We start from the raw sequence: 17,913 nt of genomic DNA on the forward strand, positions 1-17,913 counted from the left end.
TTCTGAATTGATCCATAAAATACAAAAAATTCAGGATGGATATAATTTTCTCGGTGAGGAACTTACTGACCCCAAGTGTTACATGGCTTCCATCGACTTGAGAGATGCCTATCTCCATATTCCAATAGCACCCCCATCACAAAGTTTTCTGCGTCTTGCAGTCAATCTGGGGGAAGGGGAGGTTTGGCATCTGCAGTTCAGAGCTCTGCCCTTCGGCCTTTCCTCCTCTCCCAGAGTATTCACGAAGGTGATGGCAGAGACCTTGGAGCCCCTGGAGCCCCTGAGGCTGAAAGGGATTCCAATAGTGCCCTATTTGGACGACCTGCTACGGTTTGCTGACTCAAGGGGTCAAGTAGAAGTCCATCTTCAAATAACTCAAGCGCATCTAAAGAGTTTGGGTTGGCTTCTCAACCTTCAAAAGTCAAACCTAATACCATCTCGAAGGGTAAGGTTTCTGGGTTACGAAGTAGGTTCATTAGAACAGAGAATATTTCTGCCCCAGGAGAAAATAGAGAAGATGCAGTCAGTTCTGAAAGCACTTCAATTCAACTCTGAGATTTCTGTAAGACAAGCCATGTCAGCTCTGGGCCTGTTGACGGCTGCAATTCCCTCGGTACAGTGGGCTAGGTTCCATGCTCGTCCACTGCAGGCGGGTTTCTTGAGGAATTGGTCATACCAGTAACCTCTGGAGAAGAAGTTCTTCATAGGGGCAAGAGCAAAAAGATCGCTCTGGTGGTGGAGAAACCAAAGAATCATCTCAAAAAGGCTTCTCTGGTCCTCCCGATAACCGGAAGACTGACCACAGATGCCAGCGCATGGGGCTGGGGAGCCCACCTAGAAGAACAAACAGTTCAGGGGTTTGGTCAAAACTAGAGGCAAGCAGGTCATCGAATTGGGGAGTTGAAGGCTATTCACCTAAGCATTCTCTCCTTCCAGGAAGTTCTAGTGAAACAACATGTCCAAATATTGTCGGACAATATGACGACAGTATTATATTTAACAAAGCAAGGGGGCACAAAAAGCAGAACCTTGATGGAGCTAGCCTACCAAATCCTGAGATGGGCAAAGAACAAATTGGCCTCTCTATCCGCAGTCCATTTGAAGGGGACGGAAAACACCTTGGCAGATCTCCTCAGCAGGAGAGAAATAAGGGAAGCCGAGTGGTCTCTAAATCATGAGTTATTCGATCTCCAGGAGATGGGTTTCCCCTCAGGTGGACTTCTTTGCAAAACAAGAAAATGCTAAAGTACCAGACAACTTCTCCCTTCAGAGGCAGGATCCAGCTCTCGGAATAGATGCGTTGGCCCACAAGTGGGATTTCCAGCTGTCTTACGCTTTTCCTCCATTTCAGCTGATTCCAAAGGTGTTAGCCAAATTCCAACTAGAATCCACAGAACTAATCTTAATAGCTCCTTATTGGCCGAAAAGACCATGGTTTCAATCTTGATGAACCTCTCAGTGAGACCTCCTTGGAAGTTGCCAATCGAGACAGATCTGCTGAGTCAGGACCAGATCCTCCATCCAGATCCAGCTTATCTCAATTTAACAGCCTGGTTTCTGTAGAACAAATCTTAAGACAGAAGGGCTTATCAGAGAAACGTATTACTAACCTTCTTGCAAGTAGAAAAAAAGTGACCAGAGACATTTATTTCAAAGTCTGGGAGGTGTGTAATACCTGGTGTTCCAGAAAAAACTTTAATTTGCTTAGTACAATTTCGATTTTGGAATTACTTCAAGAAAGATAGGAGAAGGGGTTAGCAGCAAGTATGCTCAAGACGCAGGTAGCTGCTTTATCAGTTTTTTTTTGGACCCTGTCAGGGGAACCTTTTTTAATAAGATTTTTTTTTTTTTTTTTCGGGCTATGGCTAAAGTAATACCTAGACCTATTGTTTTAGTTTTCCAAAATGGGATTTATCTTTTTAGTTCTTCAGGGACTGACGAAGACTCCGTTTGAACCTATAGAAGGATCATCGTTAAAGTTTTTGACATTCAAAGTGGTTTTGTTAGTGGCAGTAACTTCTGCCCGTAGAATCGGTGAGTTGCAAGCTCTATCAATTAAAGAACCCTTTATGAGATGTCTACCAGATAGGGTAGTCTTAAGGACGGATCCAGCCTTCCTGCCCAAAGTGGCTTCAGTCTTTCATCGTACACAGGAGATCATTCTCCCTACATTTTTCCCTTTACCTTCGGGGCCAGGGGAAGAAGCCTTCCATACTCTTGATGTCAGGAGGGGTCTTCTTAACTATTTGGAGAAAACAAAGGACTTTAGAAAATCATCTTCACTCTTTGTTTTAATGGAAGGTACTCGCAAGGGATGTAAAGCTTCTAAAAGCACCCTCGGAAGATGGTTAAAACAAGCCATTAAAGAGGCATACACCTCTTTGGGTCTGGAACCTCCAGAAGGGATTTTGCCTCATTCGACTCGAGCAGTAGCGGCATCATGGGCAGAAAGGGCCGGGGTATATCCTGAGCAAATTTGCAAGGCTGCCACGTGGTCCAGTTTTTCAACCTTTTATAAGGCACTACCTCTTGGATCTGCTTTCAGCCTCAGACCAATCCTTTGGTAAGAAGGGTTTTTTTTTTTTTTTTTTTTTTTTTTTTATACTCATTTCTTTTTATTGAAAACATTTTTTTTTTATATAAAACTTATTTTCCCAGACAAAGGGAGAAAGCATAAATCACATCAACAATTGCAAATCATTTCATCAACTATATACCTAACAGCGCAGGCAAAGTCATACACAACATGCTAGTTGCCTCTGGCTCGCCTGCTGAGTACCCCCCCAACCACCACCCAAAACCCCATGCTTCGAACACGTGCTGACGACCCCAGCCAACCCTAACCTGGATGGCTGGTAGGAGAGTGGCGGAAACCGCCAGTGACAGGAGTAAGGGATATCGAAGAAGGACCTCCCAACCCCCCCGAAACCCAAGTCAAGTAAATGAGCGTTGGGTCTATCCCTCCGACATCCTATCCAGGGGGTAACCCATATCCTTCAACCAGGGATTCCATAGCTCCTTAAATTTTTTTCAATTATTTTGTCTAATAAACGTCGCTCGTTCACACCAGATTGTAGAATTTATAGCATTTGTCCATGCTTGTAATACTGGAGGGTTTTTTGCCTGCCAGTTCATCGCGATTAACCGTCTAGCCTGGTACAGGCACCTTAATATAGATATCCTTGTTACAGCGGGAATTCTACCCCCCTCCATAATCCCCAATAGACAAGTCTTAGCTTCTGGTTTCAGGGCGGTCTTAAAGATCTTATTTATTCTATGTACAATTTCTATCCAATACCAATACAGTTTTGGGTACTTCCACACCATATGAAGAAGATCTCCTGATGCCCCACATCTGGGGCAATCATCATTGGGTTTTCTGCCTATTTTCCACATCTTTTTAGGGGTATGACATGCCCTATATATGAGAAGCATATGGGACATGCGCTGTGATGGAGATATAGACACCAGACTCCCCTGTGCTAGAGTCTCATCCCATTGCTCTTGCGTTTATAGGTCCCAGGTCTACCACCCATCCCCTCCTGCTCTTGTCGAGTCCCTCCACTTTCAAAATTTTTTCCTTGAGTTTTATATATAGCCTGGAGATCTGGCCGGTAAGAATGTTTTACAGGCAGTAGTCCCACCCTGAAGTAAGTTTCTCGGTTATCCTCTCCAAGGTGCTGTCCTGAAAGGTGAAGGGAGGAAACCTTAGTTAGACGTGATGGTATTTCTACAAGCCTTTCAGGACAGCAACCTACTTCCATCCCTAGGTTATTATGTATAATTATAGGGCTTGGTAACTGTCTGCTTATATTTTCCAGCATGTCGGAGGAATTCTCTGTAACAACTGATGGCATGGTGGAAGCAGCTGCTTTTTAAAAGGGTCGTTGTCACCACGCAGCGTTTCCTGTGAAGAGGTGGAGCTACACTCTCTCCAAGGTGCTGTCCTGAAAGCCTCGTGGAAATGCCGTCATCGGTAAGCCTAACTAAGGAGATAGATATATAGATAGATAGATATATATATATATATATATATATATATATATATATATATATATATATATATATATATATATATATATATATATATATATATATATATATATATATATATATATATATATATATAAAACTTTTGACTAAAGGTGGGAGTTTGCCAGTTTTCCGTGGACTGGACACATTTTAATTCCTGTGTGGCTTAAATTTTAGCCAAGATTTAAAAAAAATTTAATATTTTATGTATTTAGGCATAAGGGACATAACTTACCGTAGTATTAATCTGATGTGTCCCTTGTGCAGCCGGCTCCTATATTCATGGAAATGTCCCCCAATTGATTTCACTCCATCCCTGCCATTATCTTCTAGCGCAGTGGAAGTTAATAGAGCCAATGGACCTGACGCAGTCACTCCTGAAGAGAGCCTTACTGTTGCCAACCCTTTCCGCCAAGCTCCTGCATTCATAGAAGCTGTAATAGAGTATCTATGGATGAATGTCTTTAGTCTTCTGTGGCCCACTGTTTTGTGGTTTTCATAGTCTGCTCTTGTTTTATAACACCCAAATAGAAGTAAGGCCACATTTTGACACGATAATGGTTTGAACTTTATGTGGATTAGTATCCATTTTTACTGGTAAATCAATTTTGATAAAGGGATTTGATATAATTTTACTTTAGTTTTAACTGACCTTAACCATTTATATTTTTGTTGTATATTTCAGTGGCTACAGAGAAGTTAATTCAAGCTGTTTATATGACATATCAGCAAAGAGATTTACACTTGTCAGTGCGCTCAATGCTTCTGAAGTTTTTCAATAGGGTTTATTTAAAAGAAGAAGAAATGTTTCTCAATTTGGGGAGGTAAGACTTTGTTTTGCAAGTTCTTTACTTTTAACAACTCTTTTATGTATATTTGTCAGTGTAATTGGTATGACTACAAATAACAAAAAAAGTTTATGCTTCTAAAAACATTACCTGTGCAAAATGTACAGTAAGTGTACATTAGAGCTGCATGATTCCTGGCTAAAATGAGAACTGCAATTTTATTTTCATGTTTTTGTAGCACTTATGATCCAAAGAGGGCCTTTCCCTCTTCAGAAAGAACAAACTGATTTCAAAGCCCCCGCGTTTGAGTGTTTTGCACATTTGTGTTGCGTTGTAAGAATCAGGTCTTCCATCTTATTTATATCTTCTACTTTTCAAAACCCGAGTTGTTGTTTCCAGTGAAGAGGGATACAAGACTTGATGGCATTTAACAGGCGACTCACATTGGACTATTTTTTATGTTTTAGCTGAGTTGGTTGAAACATCTTATCTTCTGTAAATTTTTGAGTTATGGTTCGCATTTCTGCCCAAAAGTATGTTGACTTGGGCAAGACCAGAATATATGGAGCATCGTTCCTCTGCTCTCATGGCATCTCCAGCAATGGTCCGAGGTTTCAGGGTAGCACTTGTGTAACCTAAGGGGAGTAAGATACCATCTTGTCAGCACTTTAAAGTTAGTCTCTTGAATTTTTGTACATATCGACAATTTGAGGGAGAATCTGATGATGTTTTGTTTTCTTTATTGTACATCACGGGACACAGTGCAGCCATAATAACTAACTGGGTTATACGCCACCTATTGATAAAAGGACACTGGTAAATCAATGAAACAAGAAGTCCTCCCCTATATAACCTCTCCTACACAGGAAGTACCTCCGTTTTTTTTTTTTCACCAGTGTCTGTTAGGTGGATGGTCACTGATGTGTCATTTGCTCTTGGAGCATACTAGGAGGTCTGGACGGTTCTATTAGGATTCATGGACTTCAATTGGATCCATTAGAAAAAGGTATTGGCCAAAATAGATGGTACCCGAGCCTCGTTGGAAGAAGAGAAAATCATTTGAAGTTTTGCCTGTAATGCAGCCTTATATGGCGCTGGACCCTGTGTAATGGAAACCTGTGCAGTGTTTGTTCTGACCCAGGTGCTTTCCAGCAGGGTGCTATACAGGTCCAGGGGAGTGAACCCCAGATTAAGGAGGGCCCTGTCTCTGAAGGTCTTTTATGGCTAAGCTCGCCATGATGGGAGAAGATTAGACTCCTGTTATGTTCAGAGTCCTGCAGCAGGAATGGCAAGTCTGCATCTTTGCAGTTTCTCCTTCTTATTTTTTTTTCTTTTCTTTTAAAAGCGAGATCTGTTTGTTCTCTTAGTGGCCAATGGGGGAAGTGTGCAGTTTAATCATGCTGTATACTTCTTAGTTGTGTGGGCTGCTGTTTCTCCTCCAGCCACTAGAGGGTGCAGGTCGCTCAGTATGGCCTATTTTTATATAGGCAGTAAGTGGAAGGGCGGCCATGTTTAAAGACATGTGGTCCTAGGAATACCAGGTAGGGCCTCTGGAGATATAACACCAGCCCATGGATACTAGTGAAGTGTGAGTACTTACTATGAGAGAAATATGTGGCCAGACAAGTCATGATTATATATGGCTTAATACGGGGGGGGGCCTGTACAACTGTAAGTCTATACACCCATAGCGGTGCACTGTAAAGTATTGGGTCTCCAGGATACTGTGCATTTTGCACAAAAATAGTATGGGGCCTGGTGCAGTTGAACAGGCACCTACTTGCAAACTTCAGAATAATGTGCATTTGGTCTGCAGGAACTTGCTTTAAGGCTGAAGTAGGAAAAGGCTGTGTGGCATTCATAGGTACTAAACTAGTAAAAACTAGTGTGGGGCCAATTGCAGCATAGTATACATGCTTGCAAGCTTGTTGCCTAAACGCATGCTTGAATAAACACGTTTTGCATACATACATGTGACTTGAGCACATGTTTGGAAGAATATGGGCATTGATGCACTTGAAGGCGTTGTCTCCAGAATAGCATACATTGGGTCTGCAGGAGCTTAGTTTTGGGCTCCTTTTTACACTTGTGCGATTTGAAAGTCACGCATTTTGGCTGCAACTTTTAATGCAATTTTTTAAAATTTTTATTTATTTTTATTTCAGCGACGTGAAGCAGTACCTGTGTAAAATTAAGGTCTATGGACCTCAAGTCGCACCAAGGTCGGAGTGGTGCAGGGGCTGCTTTGGGGTCGCTGCGACTTGAGGACGTATGGATATGAAGGGTACTCATTGGAAATCATGGGGTGTGACTTATCAGGCGACCTTGCAGTCCCAAGTCGCAGGATGGGTCACACAGGTTCGGAAGAGACCTTAGGCTGTTGAAGCAGCATCCCGGATACGGGGCGCGCAGGCCGCTCGTATCCGGGATGACGTCAATAGACGTAGTCCCGGAAATGTGGGTCCGCGCTGTTGCCGTCATTTTGCAATAGCGCGGTACCCAAGTGGTTAAAGAGGAAGTAAGCCCTGATGGGTTTACTTCCTCTTTTTTTCCCTGCAAAGGTAAAGCATAATGGACTACTATGCATCGCATAGTAGCTCATTATGTGTCACTTACCTGACACAGGAGCCAGCGAAGTCGCCGCTGTCCCCTGTAGTCCGCCGCATCCATCTTGCTGGTGGCGTCTCGCAGCTCCAACGAATGACAGCTGTGAAGCGGCGATGACGTCAATCCCGCGCATGCGCACGGGAGTCGCGTCTCGCAGCTCCGCCGCTGCCATTCGGCGAAGCCGCGATTACGTCACTCCCGCGCATGCGCACGGGAGTCGACAAATTAGGCAAATCCATTCTTGGACTTGCCGCATTTAGTGCGCCTGCGCGCCGCTGTCTACGGCGCATGCGCCGTAGACAGCGGTGCCCATTTTCGGGCAAATATCTCCTAAACCATATAGGTTTAGGAGATATTGCTTGGACCTACAGGTAAGCCTTAATCTAGGCTTACCTGTAGGTCAAAGTGGTCTGAAAGGGTTTACTTCCTCTTTAAGTACGTTTGTGACGCGGCCCTATATACTCTCCCTCTGTTATCCAAGGCTTCAGTGTCAGCTGTGGTGCTGAGGCACCTAATTTGGCTATAATGCTGGTCTGCTGATCAGGCATCCAAGAAAGCCCTGACGTATCTTCCCTTCCTTGGCGAGTGGCTCTTTGGAGCCTCGTTGGATGACATTATTAAAAATGCCACTGGTGGTAAGAGTACTCTCCTCCCACAGGCCAGGAAGGCTAAGGAGCCACGCCGCAGGCACAGGCCCTCTTTTTCCGCTCACAAGCGGCTTTTTCATCCGCCCAGTGCTTCCGCAAAACGCCGACAGGACACCCACGGACGGTCAGAAGTGTCCCTGGAACCACAAGCCTGCGACCTAGAGTGCTACTGCATGAAGGTTTGCCCCCACCCACTTATCGGGTGGGGGGGTCGTCTTCGGGAGTTTGCAGCCCGGTGGACCTCCCGGTTATCCGACCAATGGGTCTGCGATCTGATTTTCACAGGCTACAAGATAGTTTTTCTCTCTTGGCCACCAAACAGATTCTTCCCCTCCAGCATACCCATGTCCCCGGTTCGCCGGGAGGGCCTTTTAGCGGCGGTAAGGGACCTGCTGATTCAGGGGGTGATTGTACAGGTTCCGGAATCGGAACGCTTCCAGGGGTTCTACTCAGATCTGTTTGTGGTTCCCAAGAAGGAAGGGGTACGTCCGATCTTGGACTTGAAAGCCCTCAATCACTTTGTAAAAGTGCAGACGTTCAGAATGGAATCAGTTCGCTCAGTAGTCACTGCACTCCAAGGGGACTACCTGGCATCCTTGGACATCCAGGATGGGTACCTGCACATAACCATATGCCTTCAGCATCATAAATTTCTGCGTTTTGGCAGTCGGGGAAGCCCACTACCAGTTTTTGGCTCAGCCCCCCCGAGTCTTTACCAAAGTACTGGCTCCAGTATTGGCGTGGCTGAGGCAACGTGTGATCGTGGGTTACCTGGACGATCTCCTCCTGAGAGCATCTTCCGCCTCAGAATTAGAGGAGGATGTGGCGATCACCATGCAGACACTGCGAGAATTTGGGTGGCTGTTGAACCTAAAGAAGTCTGGGATTGTACCGACCCAGCGTCTGGAGTACTTGGGCTTGCTGCTGCACTCCAGGGAAGCGAGAGTGTTTCTCCCTTCAGACAAACTGCATACTCTCAGATCCGCATAAAACTGCTGATGAAGCGCAAGTGGTCGTCGCTCCGCTTCTGCATGGGAGTCCTGGGGCTCATGGTAGCCTCCTTCGAGGCAGTACCATATGCCCAGTTCCACACCAGAGTCCTGCAGCAGGAGATATTGACAAAATGGGACAAATCTCCGTTGTCCCTGGATCGACAGATCCAGTTCAGTCAGTCAGAGACTCAATGATCTGGTGGCTGAGGTCCCCGGTGAAGTTGTTTCCACCTCTGAAGTGGACAGTGGTCACAACAGACGCCAGCCTATCCAGCTGGAGTGGAGTGATGGGGGTTCAGTCGGCTCAGGGGCTCTGGTCGGCGGAAAAATCCAAGTTGCCGATCAATCTGCTCGAGCTAAGAGCGATCAGGCTGTGCCTCTCCACATGGTCGATGAGACTTCAGGGGCGTCCGATCAGGATCCAGTCAGACAACGCCACGTGTGGCATACATCAATCACTAAGGGGGAACAAGAAGCTCAGCCGCCGCACGGGAGGTCGCTCACATAATTCGGTGGGCAGAGCAACATAAACCAGCCCTGTTGGCCATTTACATCCAGGGAGTGGAGAACTGGCAGGTGGACTATCTGAGTTGCCAGATGCTGGACCCAGGAGAATGGGTGTTGCATCTGGAGGTATTCGGGCTACTGTGCCTGAGGTGGGACACACCAGACGTGGATCTTCTGGCCTCCCGTCACAATCGGAAGGTGCCAAGATTCATGTCCAGGACAAGGTTTTAATGGCATGGCTATTGAGAGCCAGGTGTTGAGGAACCGGGTCGGGGATTTGACTCGGTGATCCCAGCTATGTTGAGGACATGGAAATCTTCTTCTCGGAAGATATATCATCGTACCTGGAAGACCTACATCTCCGTGTGTGAGGAGAAAGGATGGCATCCACGCTCCTTTTTCCATATCCAGGATCCTGCTGTTTCTTCAGCAGGGAGTAGACCAGAAATTGGCGTTAAGCACCATTAAGGGGCAAATTTCAGCCTTAGTTGTGTTTTTTTTTTTTTTTTTTTTTTTTCAGCGACCCCTGGGGTCTCACCCGTTGGTGAGTACCTTTTTGTTCAGGGGGTGCGACATGTAGTCCCTCTGGTGCGTCCACAGTTGCCATCATGGGATCTGAACCTGGCATTATCGGCGCTTCAAAAACCGCCGTATGAAAATATCAGGGAGATTCCCCTGTTGACTCTTTTCCAGAAAGTGGTCTTTCTAGTGACCATCACATTGGTCAAGAGGGTTTCTATACTGGCGGCCTTGTCCTGCAAGTTGCCTTATCTGGTTATCCACAAGGATAAGGTGGTGTTGCGTCCGCAACCTTCTTTTCTGCCGAAAGTGGTCTCGGCTTTTCATATTAATGAGGACATTGTGTTACCATCTCTGTGTCCTAAGCCGAAACAGCATAAGGAAGTGGCCCTTCACGCTCTGGACGTGGTTCAGGCTCTTAAGGTGTATTTGTCTGCCATGGCACCCTTTCGGAAGTCAGACTCACTGTTGTTTTGTTTCAGTAGCTGGTCCAAAGAATGGTATAGGAAGATGTGTAAACTGCGCTTAGATATAAATTGCACAAACTATGACTAAAAATAATACTAAACTCAAACAATAGGCAGCAGCTCTAAGTGGGATACAAACACAAGAATACAAAGGAAGATGAGGAGAGCTGCGCCAATAGCACTAAATAATGTGAAAATCTATATAAATGTAACCATGCAGAGAACATATGGCATTCATACAAAATAAATGTCTAATTGCCCAAAATAGTCACTAAACGTGCATATAATGTTCACGAAAAGGTATGTATGTAAATTTGTATAATGTATGAAAAATCGAAACCATACATAGAAATAAATGTAGAAACTGTAAAAATAAAAATTAAAAATTAAAGTCCATTAAGATGTTCCAATATTCCAGCGATCAGCATATCACCACCGTGATCACACACACACACTCTGAGATTCTGTGCCCGTCACCAGATAAGTGATGCGCTTACCAGATGAGTGAACAGTTACAGCCTTAATGGTATTTAATTCAAAGCAAGGAGGTTAGAGCATCAATCAAAGTTCTTGCATCCAGATATCCCTTAAAGCAGATAAATAGCCAAATCCCAGTCTTTGGAGCTCCAATGGATATATCACCGGTAACACCGTTAAAGAAAAAGAAATGCCTCCATAGCGTAAAAACGTTCAGAAAATTTATTAAAATAAAAGAATCGCACTTGCATACAACAGCTTTATGTCAGGCATTAAAACAGAACAAACTACGCCGGCCGGCATACAAACAAACGTCCCGTCCTCCCCTCGTAGAGCGTGGTGGCGTCACTGCGTACCTTCCCAGACGCGTTTCGTCATAGATGACGTTATCAATGGGGGTAACGTTTGATAACGTCATCTATGACGAAACGCGTCTGGGAAGGTACGCAGTGACGCCACCACGCTCTGAGGGGAGGACGGGACGTTTGTTTGTATGCCGGCCGGCGTAGTTTGTTCTGTTTTAATGCCTGACAGAAAGCTGTTGTATGCAAGTGCGATTCTTTTATTTTAATAAATTTTCTGAACGTTTTTACGCTATGGAGGCATTTCTTTTTCTTTAACGGTGTTACCGGTGATATATCCATTGGAGCTCCAAAGACTGGGATTTGGCTACTTATCTGCATTAAGGGATATCTGGATGCAAGAACTTTGATTGATGCTCTAACCTCCTTGCTTTGAATTAAATACCATTAAGGCTGTAACTGTTCATTCATCTGGTAAGCGCATCACTTATCTGGTGACGGGCACAGAATCTCAGAGTGTGTGTGTGATCACGGTGGTGATATGCTGATCGCTGGAATATTGGAACATCTTAATGGACTTTAATTTTTAATTTTTATTTTTACAGTTTCTACATTTATTTCTATGTATGGTTTCGATTTTTCATACATTATATAAATTTACGTACATACCTTTTCGTGAACATTATATGCATGTTTAGTGACTATTTTGGGCAATTAGACATTTATTTTGTATGAATGCCATATGTTCTCTGCATGGTTACATTTATATAGATTTTCACATTATTTAGTGCTATTGGCGCAGCTCTCCTAATCTTCCAAAGAAAGGTATGGCTGTCTCGTCGGCCACTATTTCCAGGTGGATCAGACAGATTGTTGTACATGCCTACGCCTTGAAAGGGCAGGTTCCCCCCCCTTTCCGGTCACGGCCCTCTCCACAGGGTCAATCTGAACGTCTTGGGCCTTCCAACACCAAACCTCTGTCGCTCAGGTGTGTAAAGTGGCGACCTGGTCGTCTGTCCACACGTTTGCCAAGTTCTCCAAGTTAGAAGTCAGTGCATCGGCTGATACCTGTTTTGGCCGCAAAGTTTTGCAGGCGGGCATATAGTTGCAATTGAATATGCAATATATTTCATTTTATTCCTGGTTTTTCGATAAAAACGTAATACCGTTAAGTTAATGCGCTGTTGCATTACATTCCGCAGTTGTTGGTGTGGTTGTGGGTAGTCACTCCTGTTGAGGGTACCCTGGTTTTGTGGTGGATTCTTCCATGCACTGTTTTTATTTTATTTTTTTTATTTTTTTTTGTGGGTAGTTTCACTAGTTCCTGCTTGCCATGGTGGATGAAGTTTTTATGCTGGTTTTTCCCACCCCTCGTTTAGCACTGCTTGGGGACGTCCCAATGGCTGAGAGGAGCTGTGTCGGTCGGTGAATATAAGAGAAAATAGGATTTTTTCTTTTCTCTGTAATTCAGCACCCCTACTTTTTCTCTTTACGTTATACTGCTTGTTGACGTACTGATGACTGCATGGCAGGCTGGAGGGTTGTTGCCCAAAGGACCGCCCCCTGGGTGCGACTAAGTTCTGAGTGTTGTATTACAACTAATGCCTAGTATTTCCTAGTAATAGGGCATAATAACCCAATGGCTAAGAGAGGAGCTGTGTCGGTCAGTGAATTACAGAGAAAAAAGGATTTTACGGTGAGTACAAAAAATCCTATTTATACAACTGGGTTTATCAAATCTTGTTCTGTCACGTGCTTCACAGTGGAGATGGTATTCTTGTTGCTATAGGCCTTGTTGACCCCTCTCCAAACATAGAGCTTATAGTAGTGAAAAAGTTCGATTTTGGTCTTGTCACTCCAGATTAGTGTGCCAGAAGCTGTGAGGTGTGTCAAGGTGTTGGGCATATTGTAACTGGCTTTTTTTTGGCATTGGCACAGCAAAGGCTTCTTTCTGTCAACTCAACCATACAGCTCATTTTTGTTAAAGTATAGTCGTATTGTGCTCCTTAAAACAACCACACTGTCTTTTCCAGAACAGCCTGTATTTCTTCTGAGGTCACATATGGAGTTTTCTTTGCATCCTGAACAATTTTTCTGGCAGTTGTGGCAATCTTTCTTGGTCTACCTTACCTAGTCTTAGTATCAAGAGATCCCAAAATGTTTTACTTAAGTGATTGAACAGTACTGACTGGCTTATTCAAAGCTTTGGATAGCCTTTTATATCCTTTTCCATCTTTACAAAGTTGCTGCTTCCCATGGCTCAGTGTCTAGCCTGTTCAGTGCATCCAAGTGAGAACAAACTCATTGACTATTTATACACCCACTAATTGCAATTTAAAAATGTCACCATTTCTGCCAGGGTATGCAAACTTTTGAGCACATTTGTATACTGTGTAAAACCTTGAACCAATTCAAGGGTGCGTGGTACTGGGTGAACCAACTATATCATGCCAATCTTGTGCTCCTGATTATGGAGTTGATTATAGAGGAATTTCTTATAAAGATAGACCTATTTGAAAAAGTCAATTGAGTGCCCTGAGCATGTTTTTAGAACAACCAAGTGAGTGTCAAAGAAAGCAGGGTTCCAGAGAAGTTGCCAAGGGACACTTGCATAGAGTAAAGTAGAATAGGTAGGCGGCCATTTGTTGAATAAAGTTCCTAAGTAGACCATTCAACAGTGACTGCAGTGTTCAAGTGAGCAAACATGTTGAACAGGTGGGAATTAATTTGTTTTAGGAATCAGAAGTGTCATATGCTGAAAAATCAAAGCACACATACTGTTTAAGTCAATGGGAGATTGTGTTGAGATAGGATGCCATCTAGTGCCTGTGATAGGGATCTCTCAGGACAATCCTAATGCAAGCATGCAGGCAACTGTGTACATATAACTAAGCAGATGTAGGTCTCACCTCTGAATGGGATAAAAAAAAAAATCTGTAAGGCAAAGGCATAATGAGTTAGTATGCATCACATACTAACTCATTATGAAATGCTCGCCTTACAACTAAGCGCCTGTACTGCCTCCCAGTCACCGTTGAGGGAGCTGGCATGTTCTCTTGACATTTCTTCCAGGTACGCAGCTCCGGCGCTGTGAGTGGCCGGAGCCACAATGGCGTCACTCCTGTGCATGCACAAGAGTCCTCCATTCCGGCAAGCTCAGAATTTCCAGCACAATCTGCCGGACCTTCACATCGCATGCGGCCCTGACATCAATGGCTGCATGCAGGGTGAATATCTCCTAAACCGTGCAGGTTTATGAGATATATTTATTTTGCATACAGGTAAGCCTTATTATAGGCTTGAGGGTGTGGGGAAAAGACTGTGCTAGCCACATATCAATCAAAAGTGAAATGTTTTTAAAAAGCTGCTACAAGCTGACTGTACCTCCACTTTTTGAACCCCCCCCCCCCCTCCGGTGTCACATTTGGCACCTTTCGGGGGGGGGGGGGGAGGGGGTGCAGATGCATGTCTAAGACAGGTATTTGCACCCACTTCCTAGCATAGACTCCCACGGGAGTCTATGCCTCTTCCTGTCCCGCTGTGCTGTTTGCTGGGACACACATGGGTCCAAGAGACAGCGTGGACCATTCTCGTTGTGTTGCGCAACTCGCCCATGCTGGATCACTTTTATTTTTATTACAAGGGATGTAAACACGACCAGCTCCTGAAAAGATGGATATTTCGGTTGTGGCGGCAGCAGCTGCTGCCGCCGTTAACGAGATATCCCTCTTCAAAGTGCCGACGTATATGTATAGGAGCCGGTGTCTTATCATATAAGGTCCCCCAACAGATAGCGTCCGCTGTGTACTGCGCAAGCGCAGTACACAGCAACACAGATTACGAAAATAGCCGAGGATGAACGGTGCCTGCGCACTGAGTCCAGGTTCTAGCCCCACCATCCAAGTGGACATAGAGTAGGAATAAAAAAGAGCCGAGCGCAGCGAGCGAAGCTCGCCCGCGAGGGCCCATCTAATTTTCACAACCCTTTGTCCGCTTGGATGGTGGGGCTACCACCTCCACTCACGGCACAGGCGCCGTTCAGCTTCGGAAATTTTACGAAGCTTCTTCTGCCCTGTACTGCGCATGCGCAGTACAGGGCACACGCTATATGATGGCCGGACTGAACATGCCAGAACACCGGTCGGCAAGTGGTTAAATGTGAATAATCAAAGTGTAGCGCTGGTGTGCACAATAAAGTGAATTCTTGCATCTATCTTGATGCAATAAGTTAATTGTGTAAAAACCACAAAAAACACAAGTGTTTAAAACACAAAGTGCATGAAGCAATACACGCTAACAGTCCATAAAATTGTGGAAATTAAGAAAACTCTTCTTATTGAGTTGACACCAAACAATCAAAGGCAGAAAAAGAGCTCGTCAGTAGTCACTCTCAGCAGCGCTTCAAAAGTACGTGAATAAACACTCTTATCAACTGGAGTGGACACACATATCATACACAGACGCGTATAGGGCAGGGATATGCAATTAGCGGACCTCCAGCTGTTGCAGAACTATAAGTCCCATGAGGCATAGCAAGACTCTGACAGCCACAAGCATGACACCCAGAGGCAGAGCATGATGGGACATGTAGTTTTGCAACAGCTGGAGGTCCGCTAATTGCATATCTCTGGTATAGGGGCTGAGGTTGATGCTGTGCCCAAGAGGAGGTTGGTTTCGATCTAATGTGGGATCCCCGACTCTGGGCTCCAAGGCTCCACAGACTGTTCTTGCAGCAGGTAATACTCCAAGGCAATTCCTCATGAACCCCGAAAGTGTTTATGGACCGAAAATGGGAAGGAAAGAGGGCTCCAAATAGTGCAGGTCAAACCAGGAGGTTTATTATAAAAATATCTCGTATATGACAAATGACAAGATAAGTGATCACAAGGTAAAAATAACACGTAAGAGCAATGTGGGGTGCAGTAAATGCAAGACTGACGCGTTTCGACACTAAAGGTCTTCAACTGGGGCATCTTTTTATTGTAGGCTTACCTGTAGGTAAAAATCTCAAAGTGGGGCTTACACCACTTTAAGGAAGATGGCTTGTAATGTTAAATTGGATCAGAAATCAGGAAAGAGTTACACAGCTACCCTGATAATGCAAATCCCCAGTTTGGCATGCAGGATAGCTATTTTGTCCTTGAAATTCAGGATTTTTGCAATAGGGGATCTGAAGTTTCTCTCCATTGGAAGTGGCTGAGGGGGAGAGCGATGTGCTGTCTTAATTGTGGAAAAACCGAAAAGGAGGGTAAAGTCTCTCTTAATCTTTCAAGAAGTTGTGGAGTAGCGTCTTTAGCTCTTTCATGGAAGCCTATAAAATGCTAATTATTATGTAATGGAGGGATTCTCAAGGTTGTCAAACATTTGATGGCAAGCTTGAAATTCCTGCTGTAATACCCAGGTATCAATAATGAGGGGGGGAGATAGTATCCTTGACTGTACTAATACACATTTTTTCACTTCTGTCCCTTCTACTGCCATCACTCTCTGCCCTCCTCTTTAGGGTACAGGCACAGCTGCTCACTAACCGCTCTAATTGGATGCACATCCCCACCCCCCCAGTTTTCACTGCTGTCTTCTCCCACAGTCTTCAAGTAACAGATTTGGACCAATTTTAATTTCTTTCAAACAAAGTTGACTGTACAGGCATATCCCACTTTAAGTACACTCATTTTACGTACACTCGTGAGTACGGATATACCCGTAAGTGTATGCAAAGTGCCTCGAAGTACTGTACAGACATTTTTCAATCACAGAAAAAGGAGATGAAGCTCAGAGAGCATAGAGTTCTTTCCAGTGTGCCCCTGACACCTCCACTACAGCCCCAGACCCCCCACTATACCCTAGAAGTGAAAAAAGGTATTCCTTCACTTGAAGAACATTTTCGTTTTTACATACATGCTCTGGTCCCATTGTGTACTTAAAAGTGGGGTATGCCTGTACTGTACTAGTGTATGGCCAGCTTAACAATCTGTGCCTGCGCCCTCAGATCTTGATGCTGAAATGACATGTCTGTCCCTTCATTCACACATCCATACACATTTTAACTGTCACTGTAACGCCTACATACACTCCCCTGCTCTTATCTGCCTGCACCTCTCACCCCTCCCCCACCATCAGCCTTGGTGTGTTTATAGTACCACACCACCACTGCACCTGCACAGCCCTTTCAACAATATGCCCACACACACCCCTTGCCACCGTCCCTTCACATCATTCTCCCCACTAAACACTGCCTGCCCCATCACCAACCCTGCTCGCTCTCTGTTCAATGCCTTCCATGTCATGATTCCACCACTGTGTTGCCCAAAGTTTGTGTAAGGGGTGATTGTTTGATTTGTGGTGTGTTTGATCTAAATCTGTTTGGGTTGGTGGGAGGTGCCACCACCTCTTAAAACCTCCAGGGATTTTTAGAAGATCTTGACATCATTTTACCACAATCATGTTTGGTTAGCTAGTATTCTGTTGTACTCAAATTTATTTTTAATGCCCTTCTATAACCCCCTTGTCTTGAATTGTATTGTAACTGTACTGTATTTTTTTTTTTTTTTTTTTTTTTTTACAAGAAGTAAACG

At 44.5% G+C, this 17,913-nt stretch overlaps 1 protein-coding gene across 1 annotated transcript in view; it reads left to right on the forward strand.

The window, feature by feature from the left end:
* Positions 1-17,913, forward strand: part of TEX10 (testis expressed 10) — a 137,481-nt gene that overhangs the window by 31,152 nt on the left and 88,416 nt on the right. Inside the window, exon 6 of the mRNA XM_077491801.1 lies at positions 4,718-4,856. Coding sequence (XP_077347927.1) covers positions 4,718-4,856 — 139 coding nt within the window. The remainder of the gene's footprint in view (positions 1-4,717; positions 4,857-17,913) is intronic.

The sequence above is a fragment of the Lithobates pipiens genome, unplaced genomic scaffold, assembly GCF_037356315.1.
Source record: "Lithobates pipiens isolate NorthernLeopardFrog02 unplaced genomic scaffold, aLitPip1_a1.2 Scaffold_19, whole genome shotgun sequence".
Lineage (NCBI taxonomy): Eukaryota > Metazoa > Chordata > Amphibia > Anura > Ranidae > Lithobates > Lithobates pipiens.